The sequence below is a fragment of the Myxocyprinus asiaticus genome, chromosome 18 (genome assembly GCF_019703515.2).
Source record: "Myxocyprinus asiaticus isolate MX2 ecotype Aquarium Trade chromosome 18, UBuf_Myxa_2, whole genome shotgun sequence".
Taxonomy (NCBI): Eukaryota; Metazoa; Chordata; class Actinopteri; order Cypriniformes; family Catostomidae; genus Myxocyprinus; species Myxocyprinus asiaticus.
In genome coordinates this window covers 29,876,835-29,895,925 of record NC_059361.1, presented here as the reverse complement: position 1 = coordinate 29,895,925, position 19,091 = coordinate 29,876,835, and the positions used below count along the sequence as shown (strand labels likewise).

General features: G+C 40.1%; 1 protein-coding gene across 1 annotated transcript in view; it reads right to left on the bottom strand.

Moving 5' to 3' along the window:
• LOC127455888 (ankyrin repeat and BTB/POZ domain-containing protein 3-B) overlaps positions 1-19,091 on the bottom strand; it is a 76,974-nt gene that overhangs the window by 17,023 nt on the left and 40,860 nt on the right. Inside the window, exons 2-3 of the mRNA XM_051724053.1 lie at positions 16,399-16,542; positions 955-1,159 (exon numbers count right to left, since the gene is read on the bottom strand). Of these exons, the coding sequence (XP_051580013.1) occupies positions 955-1,159; positions 16,399-16,542 (349 nt within the window). The remainder of the gene's footprint in view (positions 1-954; positions 1,160-16,398; positions 16,543-19,091) is intronic.

The following is a 19,091-nucleotide window of genomic DNA, read 5'->3' as shown; positions in this document are numbered from 1 at the left end:
TTTCCATCAGATACAGGAAGTGAGCATTTTGAATACTATACATTTATTCATAATGTGGTATTATTTAATCGCATTGCTTTTGCTTTGCAGCCTGTTTCACAGCATTTCACATTTACAGTCCTGTGCATTTCATCATTACTGTGTCAGCTTGAATAAATGACTGCTTCACTTAAGGCAAGTACCTTGAGGGACTCTCTTACAAAAATACCCTGCCACGTCATTTCCAAGACATGTTTTGCAAGACTTTGTGACACAATATGGAAGTGTGTATATTCAACGAAACATTTCAGTTTGTAGAGTCAATTTTACTTCTTTAAATCGGATTTGATACCGCTTAAAACATATAAACCATTCATGCCCTGGTGCATGCCCACCAGCATCATAAAGTTAAGTAGAATTTACTTATATTTTTACCTTTGAAATTCACTCAAATCTGTGAATAAAGGCTTTTATACTTTGGGATCGATACTTGAGAACTCATTTCACATATATCAAACAATCTTATATGTAAAATGTATTCATATGCAGGCCCCGACAGAATCTGTAAACTTTTTGAAACATTTTCTACACTGATTTTGTTGAAAAAACTATGGAATTCTGCGGAATGGATTTCAGTACTACAGCTTTAATGACGGCTGAAAGCATTACCAAAATAGCAAAAAATATTTACAGTATATGTTAGAGCTTATTCCATACAATGAAAGTGAATGGTGACCTAAGCAAACATTCTGCCGACATCATGAGGGTGAGTAAATGATTTTCATTTTCGGGTGAACTATCTCTTTTAATTTCTACAAGCTTGAATTGCATATAAATGTAGAATTTGTTCAGTATTTTCAAGTTTGTGCTTGAACTAACACATCTAAATCTTAAAGTTCTAAAATGTTTTCTGCTATATTTAAAATCATTTTCTTTAATGTATGCATGCAGTTGATACAGCTAAAGTCTTCTCACCTCTCAGTCTGTAGGGTGACTTTCGAGGGCTCAACGTTGGGGTTCTCCCACTCCATTTGAGGGCAGTGCATGAAGTAACAGAGTGTATATAGAGCCTCAGGCTCCCAATGGATCAGACTGCTTTTCTGAGGGAGCGGTGTGCCGTTGCTGTGGTTCTTAATGCTGAGAGGCTGGAGGTGATGCATGGCTCTGGATACCAAATCACCTGCCAGGGTACAACAGAACTTTGGTTTGCTGGGAGTGATGGAAATGATGAAGGACAGTGCTGTCATTGAATTGATGTTACAACATAAGAAATTAGCCTCTCTGTCAATCTTTGTCTGCAAGTCAGCTCTTTGGAGTTTCTCTGCAGCATTTGTCAGCACTTAAATTCTCAAACAGTTCATCAAACAACACACCACCCAAACCTGTTATGTAAAAATGCCATGGTATGGCTGTACTTATCCATTCTGGTGGTCATCTTGTAACACACACACATACACACACATTTACTCATCTAAATGGAGACATCATAGACTTCTATTGTTTTATACTGTATTAAGCAAAATATTATTCCTACAGACTAATGCTAACCCAAAACCTGACCCTGACTCCTTTCACATTACAAGAATTAAAAAAATAATTTGCAATTTTCCCATCGAGAACTTCCCTGAATGTCCCTAAAAGGAGGTTTTGCCACATTTAGCTCACTTTTTTTTTAAATTAAATTAATAAAAAAAAAAAAAAAAAAAAAAAAACACATTTATTTTATGTATGAATAGTTTTTTCAATTGAAGATGTTCCCATGTGTCCTCCCATATATGAGAGCTTTTGTCAGATTTAACAAACTTCTGGGGACAAATTTGTCCCCAAACGATAGCTCAGTAAGTGTACACACACATTTACTTATCTAAATAAGGAAATATCATAGACTTATATTGTATTTTATATAACGCTAATTATAATTGCTACACTAACCCTACCCCTTAAATAATTTTTGGCATGTTAAGAGTAAAAAAAGAAAACAATTAATTAATACATTTTACCTTTGAGGACATCAGGAGATTTGTCAGATTTATTTGAAACACACACACATACACACATTTTACATGTGCACATTCAAATTAAATAAAATGTTTTGTTTAGAGCAGACTAGCAAATGAATGGTACTGAACATTCTAAAAGATGTAAAATCAAGTATGTCACAAACCTCTTTTCAAACAAGGCATTCATTACACACACATATAAAACATTCCAGCTCACACTCTAATGAATATTTCCTTTCATACATGAAAGTTTCAGGTCATTCATGGCATTTTTAATCCTTGAGACCTAATTCTTCTCAATGCGTACAAGTACAACCACTGCACCGCTTTCAGCATTAATGCAGCACAGTGACTCCCTAAAAGGCATGCTGGGAAACATGTATTCTCAAAAAGTTCAATAACTGCAGCAGTCACACTTGTTTTCGCAAAAACATTTCACATCTCTGTTAGTTCATATGAATTAACAAGCCTGCCGACTGTGCAAGATGAGCATTCAGAGAAATAAATCATTTGTTTAACTGTGGTCATTCAGATTTTCTTTGCCAATGCTGCAGATTTAATGAACAAAGCAAGAATAGAGCTATTGTAAAATAGGGAATACTGATCAGTTTGAATGGAAGCTATGTGGACTATCTGACAGCGAAGGCCAAAGATATGCACTGAAATTACACAGTAATTACAGGATTATGCACAATACGTTATCGGGATCTATAGCATTTATGTGCACGAAACAAAACGTAAGAATGCACCTGTAAGCACAGAGGCACACAGCGTTAGCAGTCAGAGAAGGTGGCAGGAGGCTCTCGAGAGGAGGAAAGGGACTGTATGCCACCTGGGGCACTTCTGTGACCGACACTCATCTCTTATTCATGATAGCGTGTGACATTTCCTCAAGTCAGTGGGGCAGCAGAAGAACTGGGGGAGAGATATGCTGAAGATTAACCAGCTAAACAAACAATGACTGCAAAATGTCTTTGTATATTAGTGATTGAATGTGTACCTCCCTACCAAGAGACCCAATCATCTACAGGTACTGCAGGCTAGTCGTATAAATAAACATAGCAGCTAAAGATAACACAACAAAGATGAACATTTCTGTTTGCTTGTGCGTTTTGGGATAAATATGATACTCTCATCTGTAACAGCAGACAAGGTGCCCTTCATCACTCACTAGATGGTGGAAATCGGGGATGCAGGATGGTGTTTTACTGTGAAAACTGAGCAGAATTGATTGGCTGTTCTGCCTCAGCCACGACATAAATAAAAGACCATGAAATAGGCAGGTGATCCGCATGGTTTTACGTAACTGGATGAAATATTGTATTTTTTTTATTATTATTTTTTACTTTTGACTGGAATCAGCTGGATCACTCAAACAACTGTAGCTGTTCTATTTAAATAAAATGTTTTGCACAGAACATCAGTTTATATAGTATCTTCTCTAATTTCTTCTGTTTCTGGGATAGGCTTGAGGTTGAATCTCTTGAAAATATTCTAAAATATATAATCTAAAATATAAAACATATATTACAAAATTATATATATTTTTATAATTTATAATATACAAAATAATAGAATTAAGTATATTCTCATTACTGTAATACAAAACATCTATAATGAACGACTTCAGGCTGGTGGAACTTACACCGGTCACCATGAAGTGTTTAGAAAAGCTGGTTCTCCAATCCATAAATTCCATGGTTCCAGACACGGTGGATCCCCTACAGTTCGCCTACAGCCCAAACAATCATCCCGCCGTCAGATCAGCGTGAGAGCTGCATTCACTGTCTGGGTCGCGCCCATGCAGAGACAGCTCTCATAGAGACAGACTACCCTTGCTGTGAGGGCATGAGTCTCAAGATACTTCGCTCGCGAATTACCCTCGTTCTGAGGGACGATTCAGCCTCCTGCGATCCTCCCACCCGAGAAGGCATGGAGGGGCCGCGAGTTCGAGCAGGATGAATTTGAGGTGGACCTCGTGCTGGCACATGCCCCACGAGCCCCTCAATCTTCATATACTGCGTCTATGCCGATACAGTATGTGCGTGACGAACTTCGGCCCTCTGCAGGAGCACTCAACCTCGTCATGTTCGGCTGTTCTGACGCTGGGGATGATGTTATGTCTCTCGCTGCATCTGGCGAGTGGTCAATGGAGGATGTTGCTGCCCCTTCCCCCAGCGAGGGCGAGGAGCGTGCACGAGCCACTGACAAGTTGATGCTTCGCATCCTTTCAAGGGCGGTTGAAGAGCTCGGTCTTTATGAATGGTTCTTGCAGTCCGAATGCCGTCAAGCCACCATGTTCTGCAGAACTGCCCCGTTCTTCCTAGAAGTTCATAACGAACTGAAAAAATCCTGGTGTGTGCCCTATTCAGCTCGCTTGCACAGAGATTCCACTCTCCTCACTAAAGTGGACCACGGGGAAGACAAAGGTTATGCCCAACTACCCCCTATGGAAGAGGAGGTAGAGACACATCTCTGCCCGGCGAGTAGCAGGGCGTGGAAATCACGCCCCATTCAGCCATGTCGACTGACATCCGCACTGGCTGGAAAAGCATACTCAGCGGCAGGCCAAGCAGGTTCAACACTCCACGCGATGGCGGTGCTCCAAGCTTTCCAAGCTAAGCTCCTCAAGCAAATGGACGAGCAAGGCTACGATCCAGAAGTGTTCAAAGAGCTACGCACCACTACGGACTTAGCGTTGCGAGCCACGAAAGTCACTGCACAGGCCATTGGCAAGTCAATGAGCAACCTGGTGGTTTTGGATCGTCACATCTGGCTGACCCTCACAGAAATGCGTGACATGAAAAAACCCTCTACTTGATGCTCCGGTGTCTCCAGCCAGCCTTTTCAGCAGCTCTGTGGATAGATTTTCTGAGTGCTTCATCACGACTCAGCAACACTCACAGGCTATGAGACATTTTATGGCAAAACGGAGCAGTACTTCATCACAACCGGCTCGCTCCCGCTCTGTCTCAGACCAACACCTGGCTAAAAATCCCACGCCTGCTGCATCAGCACCGCCAAATGTCACTACCAAGCTGACAGTAAAGCCACGCAAGTCGTGGACCAAACAAAGGCAACCGCCTCAGCGCAAGCTCCGCGCTGAGGGGAAAAACTCCCAGCGCAGCAAAAGTGCTCCTCATGCACAATTCTGTTTCCCTCTGTTGTTCAAAATGTTGTTCAATATGTTGTATCCGTGTCTCACATTCAATCACATGCAATAAAGAATGCAAAAAAGAGTACAGCGCTAGCTGCACATGCACGAGACGCTCACACTTTTTCAATAAAGAGCTTTCCCACTTCAAAGCCCACAACTTCCCAATGGTGAGCGGCGCATTATATCATACAATGAACAAACCAAATTGCCCTCTGTCCTGTTACACGGATGCGTGGCAAGCCCTTATGGGCATTTCCGACTGGGTGCTAAAAACGATCGAACATGGTTATATGATCCAATTTGCACGTCGGCCGCCCCGTTTCAACTGTGTTCTGTCTTCCCCGGTTCTGTCCGAAGACGTGCCGGTGTTACGAGCCGAAATATGCAATCTTCTCGCAAAGAACGTGATAGAGGTTGTTTCAGATGAATGAATAAGCCTGCTGTCCCGCTGTGCGAATGCGTGGCAAGTCCTCACGGGCGTACCAGACTGGGTGTTTAAAACGATTGAAAACGGTCATACGATTCAGTATGTATGCTGGCCATCTCGCTTCACCGGCGTTTTGCAATCTGTGGTCCGACCACAAGATGTGCCGGTGTTGCGCGTAGAGATTCACAATCTCCTCACAAAAAAACGCGATAGATACTGTCACAGACTGCGACACACACAGTGGAATTTACAGTTGTTATTTCCTCGTTCTGGAGAAGGAAGGCGGGCTTTGGCCCATTTTAGTTCTGAGACACTTGAATCATGCGTGATGCACCCATTCAAAATGCTAACTCAGAAACAGATCTTATCGCACATCCATCCTGGACAGGTGCGAAACGGACATGGCATGTCAACCACCTACAGCTACTGGCTGTTTTTCTAGCTTTGAGAGATTTTCATTCCAACATCGTGAATCACCACATTCTGATTTGTTCTGACAACACAACAGTAGTTGCGTATATAAGTCACCAGGACGCGCTGGCCCAAATATGGCCAGCGAAATGCAAGTATGCGTTTCCCCCGGTGCGCCTCCTTCATTCTGTCATCAGCAAAGTCCAAGTGGACATGAAAACAGTCCTGTTAACTGTGCTGAAATGGCCCAATCAGAACTGAAGAGAGACCTTCTCACTCAAACACAAGGCACGATTTGGCATCCCCAGCCAGAGCTGTAAAGCCTACACGTGTGGCCTTTGAATGGAGCACAGCGGATGAGCCAGAATTGGCTCAGTCAGTTATATACACCATTTTACAGGCTAGAGCACTGTCCACGAGATGCCTTTATACACTGAAATGGAATGTGTTCACTAATTGGTGCTTTTCACACAGCAAAGACCTAGTGAACTGCCCCATACCTGAAATTCATACATTTCTTTAAGAGCGAATGGATGCAGGGCTCACTCCATCAATGCTCAAAGTTTATGTGGTGACTATATCTGCGTATCACGCACCTGAAGCTGGCACCTCTATAGGCAAACATGATTCCATAATTCCTAATAAATCATAATTCCTTAAGGGGGCGGGGCAGCCAAATCCCCCTCGCCCAGCTACAGTCCCAACTTGGGACCTAACTTTGGTCCTAAAAGTGCTCGCGGTGCCTCCCTTTGAGCCTCTGGAGTATGTTGAATTGTATGTGCTTTCCTTTAAGACCGCATTCCTGCTGACTTTGGCCTCAGTAAAACGGGTTGGTGATTTGCAAGCACTGTCAGTTGTCAGTTTTATCTGTGTCGGTGCTTAACTTCTGAAGCTGGGCCTATGTTTTTGTCTGGACACATGAAAAACGGCATATTCCAGTTTGCAGTGATACTTTCTTCACCCCCCTGTGGTCAAATTTCGAGCTACATAAATACGTTTTCGTTGCTACGTCAGTGCACCCGTTTAAATTCATCAAATCTACGAAAATATAAGTACTATACATAAGTACTGTACAGCCTAGCTCGCCCTATTGAAAGGCACATGCGCAAACGCTGTTAAGATATTCAACATACAACGTCCGCCCTCATCAGAGGGCTCATAATCAAACATTGTTTATCTTTCAACAAAGGGTATTGCACAACAACGGCGCCCATATCATACGGCTTTAAGCATGTTGTTCATCCTCTAGCAAAGATATCACACAAGCAACGGTCACCCTCGTTGGAGGGCTCATAATCATACGTCATCAATCTTCGGCAATAACTGCCATTGTTGGAGGGCTCATACCATATGTTAATTATCTTCAGAAAAGGGATCACACAACAATGTCGCCCCATCATAAGGCTCAAACAAAACGTTGTCCATCCTCTGACAGATATCACACAATTAATGTTCATATGCAAGCATGGCTATCCTCAATCAAGGATATCACATGAACCATGCCCTCTTGTCTAATAAGGGTCATCAGCAAACGCAAGCACAGCTTATTCTATTGATAAGATATCAAACAACCATGCCAGGGATATCACAATTCATGCAAATATTGTCTATTCAAGCAATAGTAATCACACAAACCATGCCCCCTTTCTCATAAGGGTCATCAGCAAACGCAAGCAAGGCTTATCCTATCGCAAGGTATCACACTATTTCATGCATGTAACAAACCAGGTTCTTAATGTGGAAAGGATGAAGTGGGAACCGAGGGGGGAGAGAGAGAAGAGAGAGAGAAAGAGAGAGAAAGAGAGAGAGAGAGAGAGGAGAGAGAGAGAGAAGGGAAAAAAATTGCCGGTCCCCATATACACCACCAGATGATACGGTCCTATGCCCACAGTTCTGCTTCTGCCTGCGACGGCGGGCGATGGCAATGGACCCTTCAGCCGTCCCTTTCGGTTGCTGGTTAACGCAGTGCTCCAGCGCCACCGGATCGAGCACTCCCTCAGTGTTGCGTTCCTCAGTCAGTGGTGAGGACTCCTTGATGGCGCATCTTCCTCCAAATTCCCAGGTTTCGGCACCAGTGTAACAGACCAATGTAACAGATTCACACGATGGGCAAGGAGGCGGCGGTAACTGGGTGAACAATCCACGTCAGACATTTAATGAACACTTTTCAGTGTGTAACAAAAGCTTGCTTTTCAGCATCACATTCAATACACGTGCTGCTTTTCAGCAGACACGTTCAACATAAAGACACACACACAGACAGCTTTGTGCGTCTCTCTCTCGAACTGTGGCTCTGACTCCACCTTTTCCCTCTCCTGGCTGAGTGCGATCATTCTCCCCCAGCCATCCCTCATCGCTCGGCCATGAACCCCCCACCCCCTACACTCACAACAATGTACTATTGTTTATTCAAGCAATAGTAATCACACAAACCATGCCCCCCTTCTCATAAGGGTCATCAGCAAATGCAAGCAACCTTATTGCTAAGGTATCGCACGACCATGCCAGGGATATAAAAATTCATGCACTATTGTTTATTCAAGCTCTCACATCTCCTTTTCTGTTCTCCAGACTGAAACTCCGGCCATGAAGACCTGGTTCGTAACCCACCTGGAACTGTTCTCTTTTGGGGGTAGTATCTGGGTTCTCTTTTTTGGGGTAGGCTCCTCGCCCCCTGCCTCCTATCTCCTGCAGGATCTGACGGTTCGAGTGGCAATCTCATCGGACCATCAGACAGGGCTTGCGCCAAAAGAGACATTACAAGTCTGTGTTCACTATTATTTCATCAAATAAATGTCATTTCAATTTAACTTAAGTCTGTGAGTCTTCCTGATAGAACTGGTGAACAAAATCATTGTCTATGGAGAGGACAACGACCTTGTTCTTAACATAGACAAAACCAAAGAAACAATGATGGACTTCAGGAGGAGAGCTCCTTTAAGGCTGGAGGGAAAAATCACCCCCGCCCCCCCCCCACCTCACTCACATCATGGACATTTAATACCTCACACACCTTACAGATCATGTTTTTATACTTAACTACTTCAGCCCCTCTTACTTTTTTGGGTACTTTTATCTCAATATACAGCGTATTTCCCCATTCTTTTGCTTTGTGCATTAATTTTAATGTATTTTCTTTTTTCTTTATTCTCTTTATTATTCAGTTTAATATGTCTATATAAGTTGTTTCTCCTTCTTGTTCTTTATGAAATATATCTTTTTTTTCATTTTTTTATTTTTGTATCTTTGGCAGAGGCTATTTGCCCTAAGTGTAAATAACAACAAATGCATATTTTTTGCTCTAAGTAAAAATAGTGTTAGATACTACTTGCACCCCTAATTAAATACTAACATACAGTACAGGAGCATCACTGCAGAGTGTTTATTGTGTTTATTTAGAGTCCCACAGACACCCTACACCAACACAAACCCTAACCCTTACCTTCCCATATAAATATTAAGCATGGTTTTACTACAGTAACCATAGCATCACCATGGTATTTTGTAGTAAAGTCATAGTAACCAAAAAATTTAACATAGTAACTACATTAACACCATATTACTGTAGTAACACCATGGTTAATTGCATTAAAACTATGACTTCTACCAAAAAACATGGTTACTACATTATTACTATAATAAAACCCAGATCAAACCTTTCTCTCAACTCCTGACCTTCAATGTAACCAAATCACTGTGACGAAATCAACCTTTATATTAATTTGTATTTATTATAAGTAATATTGAGGAAAATATATAGAGTGAAGACAGGAAACAGGCTGGGAAAAAGTGGGACAAAAGGTGGAATCGAACTTGGGTTGTGCGCACACAAAAACACATCCTCACCATCATTACACCCTACGCCACTGCAGCTATGGGGGCGCAGTTTGCCTCTAATATCTGTGTTTCTACTGCCGCACTGTGTGGCAGGTGCTATTTTCACCTAGTTACACCTAGTTTTATTTTGGGTTGTAATATGACCTGGACATGTTATTGTGAGATTTAAACATTCACTATTTTTATCATATCGTTCTGTTAAAATTAACCATGCAAATACTTTTTTTGAATGTAATGTAGCTGGCTTTACAGACCTCCCAAAAACTTACATCCCATCAGCCCTCATGACTACTGTACAAGAAGTCCTTGGCCTACTACAAAAAACACACCATGAAGTCTTGTGAGAAAAGTGTAGATAAACAATTAAGAACCAGTCATTGGGCACCTACAGTGCCGCAAAGCAAGAAGCAAGTCTAACGAGCATTTTATGAAGCAGGAGGGAAAAGATGCATTAGCAGAACTATGAGAGGAAACAAGGACTTTTAGGAAAACAGGAGAAAAATGTTATAGGCAGCATGGAAACACTCACTGATGGCAATCCAGCCCTGAAGGGCTCTGATTGGTGTCCTGCCAACCTGAGAAAAAACAAACAAACTCCTGACTGTGGTGCAGGTCTCGTTCTCAGAGAGAGCCAAATGGAAGATGTTTAAAGACCTTTTTACTTTGCATAAGAGGCATTCCCCTTAGGGCTGCTTTTAGAATCGGTGGAGACTAATGCGAAAATGACTAGCAACAAATGTACAATTCCTAATTAACCATTAATGACTAAATAAGTGCTATAGCCCAAGGTAACATTTCTGCACACACACACACATAAAGAGTGAAAGCAGAGAATTAGTCTTATTTAGATCAAACAAACCATTATATGAACTCATTTAGAATGCAGGAGAAAGCCCATAAAGTGAAACAGTTATTAGCTCCTCTAGAGTTTTTTTGTCCTGTAGTTATTAGTGAGAGAATATTTTACATAAATATACAACTAAACTTTAAATAACTGCCGTTTATCTTTTTTATACATCAAGCTATAGTTATTATCTATCTGTTATACTAAACTCTCTTGAATTTCAACTAAAAATGCCTAGAGAGGGAAAATGTACAGTATTCTTGCAGGAAAGTCCTGAGAGGGAATAATTGAGAAGATCAGCTAATCCAATGACATGGTTTAATCTCAAGAGACACGAATATAACAAAACGTGCTCCTTATGCACTGACCTCTTGAACCTCTGGTGCTCTGCAGGAAGAAATATCTTCTGCTTGTAGTTAACTGGCTCATGAGAGCCTTTATAATAAAAAGATCTAATCTATTTTCCTGCACTGATGTTATGGGATTTTCAGAGTGTAATTATTAACGTACAATTACAGTATGGTCTATATATCCCTCTGGATATACAGTACGGGTATAAGATGAATGTGATAAGCTTATGATGGTCATATATCCTTCAGATGTACAGTGACTTTGAAATCAACGTCTGAATGACTTCTAATAAGATACAGATTTTTTGTTGAAATTGAAAATTCCGTGAATATAGTGTAAAAGTCATAATGATTACTTTCATGATGCCTTTATGGTGCTATTTTTAGGTTGATAATCCCTGGTCCCCATTCACTTAAATTGTATGGCAGAGAGCAGCTCAGACATTCTGTAAACCTCTCCTTTTGTGTTCCATGGAAGAAAGAATGTCATACAGGTTTGGGATGACATGAGGATGAGACTACGTTTTCATGGACAACAGAGAGCAGCTTATTGCTAGAAAGTAGTGTTCTGGTTCACATGCACTGTATAAGCTGTGTACTCTTTACTGCCGTATACATGCAAGTTGGTCAGTAAGCAGCTTTCTCCACAGCAACGCAATTTTCCCGCGCTGCTTGTGTAAATAACAAACATAGTATCCGAGGAAGACTTCACTATTTTATTCCCCATTGATTCACTTTACTTCCAGAGTTGTTGCTGTGTTTGTTTCTTTAACTTTCTATTGTGACCTGCAGCAGAGCTGCACTGCAATAGTGGGGTTTCCCACTTACGTAAAACTCTGGGATTCCCCCAGTGTATAAGCCCATATGAGGGACAGCTGATATTTTACATTGGTGTGTATAAATGAATATAGTTTGTGCATTTCCCACTGTACTCCGAGAATTATTTTTCCATTTTGTTGACTTTGACCATCCTATGACATTTGTTATCCGGTCTGTTCACACATGAGCACTCCTGTAAAAACGCGCTAATGTATTTTACATGGCTACATTAAGCCACGTTCTCTGGAAGAACCTGGGTGTGTTAAACCGCTTTCTCTTAATCACTTAATGCCTGTTTACACTTGGCCACTTCATGCGTTTTCACTGATCAAATAGCTATCCGATCATGAAAAGACCAGGTGTAAATCCCCTCCAAAATGCATTCGAGACTGACTGCAATCTGATCGCTCAAACCACTTCAGCTGGTGGTTTGAGACGTATTCCAGACTAGACTGGTCAAGTCTAAATGCATCTGGCTGTTCAAGTCACATACAGTATGTAAACTTTACCCAGCCCATACAGTACCACGTCAGCATAGGAAAAATTCTAAACATATCAGCTGTCACCGAATATTTGCATAGGGCTTACGTTGCACAGTAAATAATAACAAAGAAAGAGATGATTGCATGTTGTAAGAGAGAGAGAACTTTTTAGAAATCAGATCGCTGATGAAACCGAAACTAAACACTGACATGAGTGCCACTGACATCAGTCTTACCTACGAGAAGCCAAGAGGGGAAAAACACACAGCACGCCCCTACAGAGATACACTTGCGCTGAATTCACTGCCCGGATTTAGTATAATCACGGAAGTGAACTCTGTTTTATTAGCGTATACAGCACGGGAATTGAAGATCAGATTTATATCCATTTGGCGGAGACACATTGATGTGGCCAAGTGTAAATGGAATGAACTTTTTCAATCGAATAGCAATCTGATCAGTACAAATGCATGAAGTGGCCAAGTGTAAATAGGCCCTTAAACAGCATAAGGAAATCGCCTTTCTTGTTTGCATGATGTTTCAGAATGCTGCATACTGCAAAAACCCTGGAATTAACTGTTTTCTTATGTGCATGTAAACGTGGTGACAACAGAATTGTAATTTCTGGATGAACTATCCCTTTAAACTTCACGACAACCCCAACCCTATATCTAATCAGATATATTGCAAAAGCCCAGCGAGTTGTAAAGAAACACAACTGCACTTCAACCTAGTTTGCACTTCAACATAAAAATAAAAAAAAGTCTATAAAGGACAAAAAAGGGTAAGGAATCAATTGCTTTTCTTTCTGATGGGGACTTTTATCACAACACAGAGTACAATTGTATTCTATTTTAAATGCTTCTGGACAGGGAAGACCTATAAAAATGAGTAACACACACACAAAACTCATTTATATCACTGAAACAAAGAGCACATATAATTAGATCTACATTTTGCAAGTTCAGCCTTCTCTTAAAGTAAACTCTGCCCTTTGTATTAGAGTGCTCTGTTGTGACTATCCGAATGTAGAAAGAGTCTCTTTGTGACAGTTGCAGTTTCTGCCCTTGCTGGAGGAAGTATGCTGAATGTGTAAAGCAGGGAGGACCGCTGTCCTTACCCAGAGTTCAAACTGCCCTCAACCTACCCTACAGGTACATTGGGGACATCCACCACAAAGAGAGAGAGAGAGAGAGAGAGAGAGAGAGAGAGAGAGAGCATGAGAAAGAAAGACAGAGACAGAGATAGAAGAGCTGGAAATAGAGGAAGCATTTTATGGATATCTCCATGGATACTGTGTCTATAAAAAAGAACTACTGAAAATTTGAAATAAGAGCAGTGGCATTTTTAAAGGAACAGACAGCAGCATTTTGTGTATATCTACTTCTGCTGACTAACCATGGGAACTTTGCAGTTTCCTTTTTGTGATATTAAACTTGTCCATGCTTATTTGTGTTTGATGTAAATCTTTGAGTTTGTTCCTACAGAGTTTAAGATATTGTGACTACATTTCTAAAGATTTCTATTTAAAGGTCTTTACTGTGCCAATGCTGTGGACATATTGTATTGGACTAAAAATCAATGTCCTCAAGAATAGAACAAGATTTCTGCTGTAAAATATATTGAATTACATGACAAGATCAATCTCCTAAGTAAGCAGTTTTTACATCTAATTATATTTGAAATACATTACATACCATAATGTTTAATTGTTGTTTTCTTTTCTTTTTAAGATAACCAGGTTGAAGTCCAAACAGGATAAATTGCATACTGTTTTACTAAGTGCTCTATTGAACAACTGACTAGTAGCAATCTGATTTTAACACCCTTTTTAAAATTAGATACTTCCAACCTAGTCTAACAGAATCATGTTACTATACCTTCATTTTTGCAAAACGATTTTTTCATGGCTCATTGTATGTATTGCGGCAGTTTCCTGGTGGAATAAACACTAGAGGCACTACAACAACGACTTTTATTCACTTTCACACAAATCACGAGTAAAACAGCAGATTATCAGGTCATAAACATTTTATTTTTGCTCTGTTCCTCACACAATGCTATCTTATGACATCAAAACACTTTTACTATAGCACATGACTTATAATATTTTAATGTTGGCATTATGTAACCAACTGCATTTACAAGCTTGTTGCACAGTAGCTCAACTGATAGAGCACTCATTACCTGGTTCTTTGCACTTACGTGAGACAATTGCATTCTTCATCTCACATATGCATTTATGACACTTATCGGTTAAGTCAGGTTTGGGTTTAAGGTTTAGGGTAGGGAGGTAGGTTTTGTTGAAACTCAATAGAGCATTAACTTTAAAAACCTCATCTGTCTGGGAGAACATTTAACTCGCTTTAAGCGCCACACAGTGTACATTTCACCTCAGAACTGCCTCGATATGTGTAATGAACCATGTAATTTCATTTAGCAAAAATTATGTCTTGTGCATTAAATTAATTTGAAAATCAAATACAATGAATGGTACTTGTACGAGGTTACTTATGTGACTTTAAAATTAATATTGCCATAGGAGATGTTGAGAGGTAAGAGCCTCTTTGAGATGAGAGACAGTGAGAGCGAGAGTGACCTGTATCCTGAGTATATGGATTCCCCAAAGGGGCTAATACCTACTTCAAACGAGAAAGTAAATATACATGAAAATGTATCTCTCTCTAACACTGTGTGGCTGCTTCCGAGAACTGTGATTTGTGCCAGATCAGTAAAACTCTTAAAACAGGCCTACTACATATCAGTTGATACAAACACATATTAATTAATACACTGCCTGGCCAAAAAAAAAAGTTGCCATTTGGATTTAAATAAGAAGATACTTAAGAGCCTATGATTGGATCATTATAGCAGTGATTCATATGTTTCAGCTGGCAACTATTTTTTTTACTCTAACTGATGCAGTATGTAGCTTCTCATTTCTTAAACAATCATGTCGGAAGACGTATCCCGTGGTCGTGGAAAAGATGTTACTGTGTTTCAGAAGGGGCAAATTAGAAAACAACTTAAGTAGATTGCTGAAATCACTGGAATAGGGTTAAGAACTGTCCAACGCATTATTTAAACCTGGAAGGATAGTGGTGAACAGTCAGCTTTGTGGAAGAAATGTGGTTGGAAAAAAATCTTGAATGATCATGATCGGAGATCACTAAAACGCTTGGTGAAGTCACATCATAAGAAATCGACAGTAGAACTCACAGTTATGTTCAATAGTGAAATTAAGAGCATTTCTAAACGCACAATGCGATGAGAACTTACGGGATTGGGACTAAACAGCTGTGTGGCTGCAAGAAAGCCACTTGTTAGTGAAGCTAATCAGAAAAAACGACTTTGCTAAGGAGCATAAAGATTGTGACTGTGACTGTGGAGCAATGGAAAAAGGTCATGTGGTCTGATGAGTCCAGATGTATCCTATTCCAAAGCAATGGGCGCGTCAGGGTAAAAAGGGAAGCACATGAAGCGATGCACCTGTCATGCATAGTGCCCACTGTACAAGCCTCTGGATGCAGTATTATGATCTGGGGTTGCTTCAGTTGGTCAGGTCTAGGCTCAGCAATGTTATGCAGCAATAAAATGAAGTCAGCTGACTACCTGAATGTACTGAATGACCAGGTTATCCCATCAATGGATTTTTTCTTCCCTGACAGCACAGGCATATTCCAGGATGACAATGCAAAGGTTCAATTGGCTCAAATTGTGAAAGAGTGGTTCAGGGAGCATGAGGAATCATTTTCACACATGAATTGGCCATCACAGAGTCCTGACCTTAACCCCACTGAAAGTCTTTGGGATGTGCTGGAGAAGACTTTACGGAATAGTTTGACTCTCCCGTCATCAATACAAGTTTTTCAAAACAAAAATTAATGCAACTCTGGATGGAAATAAATGTTACATAAGTTTGTCAAAACAATGCCACGACAAATGTGTGCCATAATCAAAGCTAAAGGCAGTCCAACTAAATATTAGAGTATGCAACTTTTTTTTTGGCCAGGCAGTGTATATTAATTTGTGTTGTTCTGAGCAAGGTATGACTGGTACAGAACAAGTGTTTGGTGCAGTCCGGATACTCACTGAGCTCAGCGATACTTCCTACACGTGTAGCCAGCAGAGACTGCTCAATAGTACGCTGCTCGGACTGACTGTAGGCGTCTCCAGCTTTACCTGAGCACTGCTGGTTCCTGTGCAGGCTCAAACTGTCTGGCAAATTTAGGATTCCTGGACAACAGAAACAAACAGAGAGAGAGAGAGAGAGAAATTCATTCATGTACAGCTAGGAGATTCTAAGGAAAATGTCTTGGAGATGCAAATGTGTTCATGGGACTCAAATCCATGACCTTGTCATTCCTAGCACCATGCTCTTTCAGTAGAGCTACATGAACTTTTACAACAGCAAAAAACATCCAACTTCAATTTTGTCAGATAAACTCAATTTTACAAGTTGATTGAACTATCTTTTGAAGAAAAAGTTCAGATAACTAAAAAATCAATAGTCAACTTTTATGCCATTTAAGTCTTAAGTTTTTAAACAGTGAGCACATACAATGTCAAGTTTGGTGTTGAAGGTACAACTTACAGGCTTTTATGCATGCTCAGTTTGATCACTGTTGCTTAGTCCAAAGAAGGCCATTTGTGACAAAATAATATCAGGGAATTTATAAACTGTGATTTTGACTACAGTGTTTAAGGATGTTATCCAGTAGTTATAAACATTTGTTAAAGTCATGGAAAGGTCTTGAAAATCAATGGGTCAAAATCTGTGGGAACCTTGTAAGGCTAAGCACTATGAGCTTCATATCGTTGCATCTACTAAGCATGACCACTGGAAAAGCATTGTGGCTGAAGGCAATACCCACAATCTCTTGCACTTTAATTTATTTAAGTGTGCTTGGACAAAGTGTGCCAACTTATGAGGACATGTATATAATTTGTAAATACTATGTTTTTAATTAATAGATGTTTAAGCTGTATGTGTTTTTATGATGTTTTTCTGTAAAAGTTGTGCTTGTTTAAAGTCACCATCAAAGTGATTAGTGTTCGCTTTGATTAAGTTTCTTTAGCTATTATGTTGACTTAACTTCAGAAAGTTTGAAGTACTTGTTACTTACACCACCTTTTAAGTTGGACCAACTCTTTGGTATCTTGGTGGGGCTGACACATGATCTTATGTAGATCTGCTTTATAAAGAACATATTTTTATATTATTTTCAAGAATACTGAAAATTATGGACAGCTGTACTTAAAAATGCAAGTTTATTGAACTTAAATAATCACTGATATGTTTGAGTTTGTTGAATTTATTGTATTGAGTTCATGGAATTTATAATCCAACTTGAATTGTTAAATTGGTGCAACTAATTTGCCTGAAGTTGAGTAAACTCAAAAATGCTTTGCAGCTGGTTACTTTGCTTTTTTAAGTTGACTAAACTTTTAATATTTTACAGTGAGTGGCTGGAGACAGAAACATTTCAACCTCCAGGGTCATTTAAAGCTGAAGTGTGTAATTACTGTACCACTAGCATCACCAAACGAAATTGCAAAAATAATATAATAACAGTAACAATCAAATAGATTTCACAAATACTCCCCCTGTCTTCCATTGGATGGATAAACAAATCGATTCACCCCAAAGTACTGCCACTGGTTGTGCCAGAGTTACTGTGTCAGGCTCAGGCTGATTGGAATGCTCATTTAACACATACTCTTTAAGAATAAACGTGTCCCACAAGGCTCTGGCCTAGGTGGTAACAGGTGAGAGACTTGGCAGGCTGTTTGCTTTGTCTGCTTTCACAAGGAGTAAGGGAGTAGGAGTATTACCTTTCTGGACAACCAGCAATTACTGTTAAGAACTGCCACACTTCGTTTGTGATAGGGAAATAAAGTCTAAACATATACACTCACTGAGCACTTTATTAGGAACACTATGGTTCTAATAAATTGCCCGACATTTACTTCTGCTGTTGTAGCCCATCCACCTCAAGGTTCGACGTGTTGTGCATTCTGAGATGCTATTCTGCTCATTACAAATAGAGTACAGATTGGTTATCTGAGTGACCGTAGCCTTTCTGTCAGCTCAAATCAATCTGGCCATTCTCCATTGACCTCCCTCATCAACAAGGTGTTTCCATTCACAGAACTGCCACTCCTTGGATGTTTTTTGTTTTTGGCACCATTCTGAGTAAACTCTAGAGACTGTTGTGCGTGAAAATCCCAGGAGATCTGTAGTTAAAGAAATACTAAACCAGCCCGTTTGGCACCAACAATCATTCCACGGGTCACTGAGATCACATTTTTTCCCCATTCTGATGGTTGATGTGAACATTAACTGATTGATTTTATGCACTACACTGCTGCCACATGATTGGCTGATTAGATAATCACATAAATAAGTAGGTGTACAGGTGTACCTAATAAAGTGCTCTGTGAGTGTATTTTAATAATAAGGTTTCAATGATGACATGTCTAAAGATTGTACAACATACTGATATAACAGACTCAGCATCACAAAGTGATACTAACATCAGAAAGCGTTAGATTAAAGGTTCACTTGCACCATGTTCAGCTTTACAGCACCATCACAAAGCTTTTTCAGCCATGCTAACAGTCGAATCACTGAGGTGAGACTGTCAGTGTTTAAATCACAGTTATTGTTTTTAACAGGATGGGTGGACTCCATGAAAATTGGATTCGCTCTCATCTATGTGTTGCCATCACTTCCATTGTTACCAAGCACTTCTGTAGCTGACGGAGTGTTAAATTATGATGTG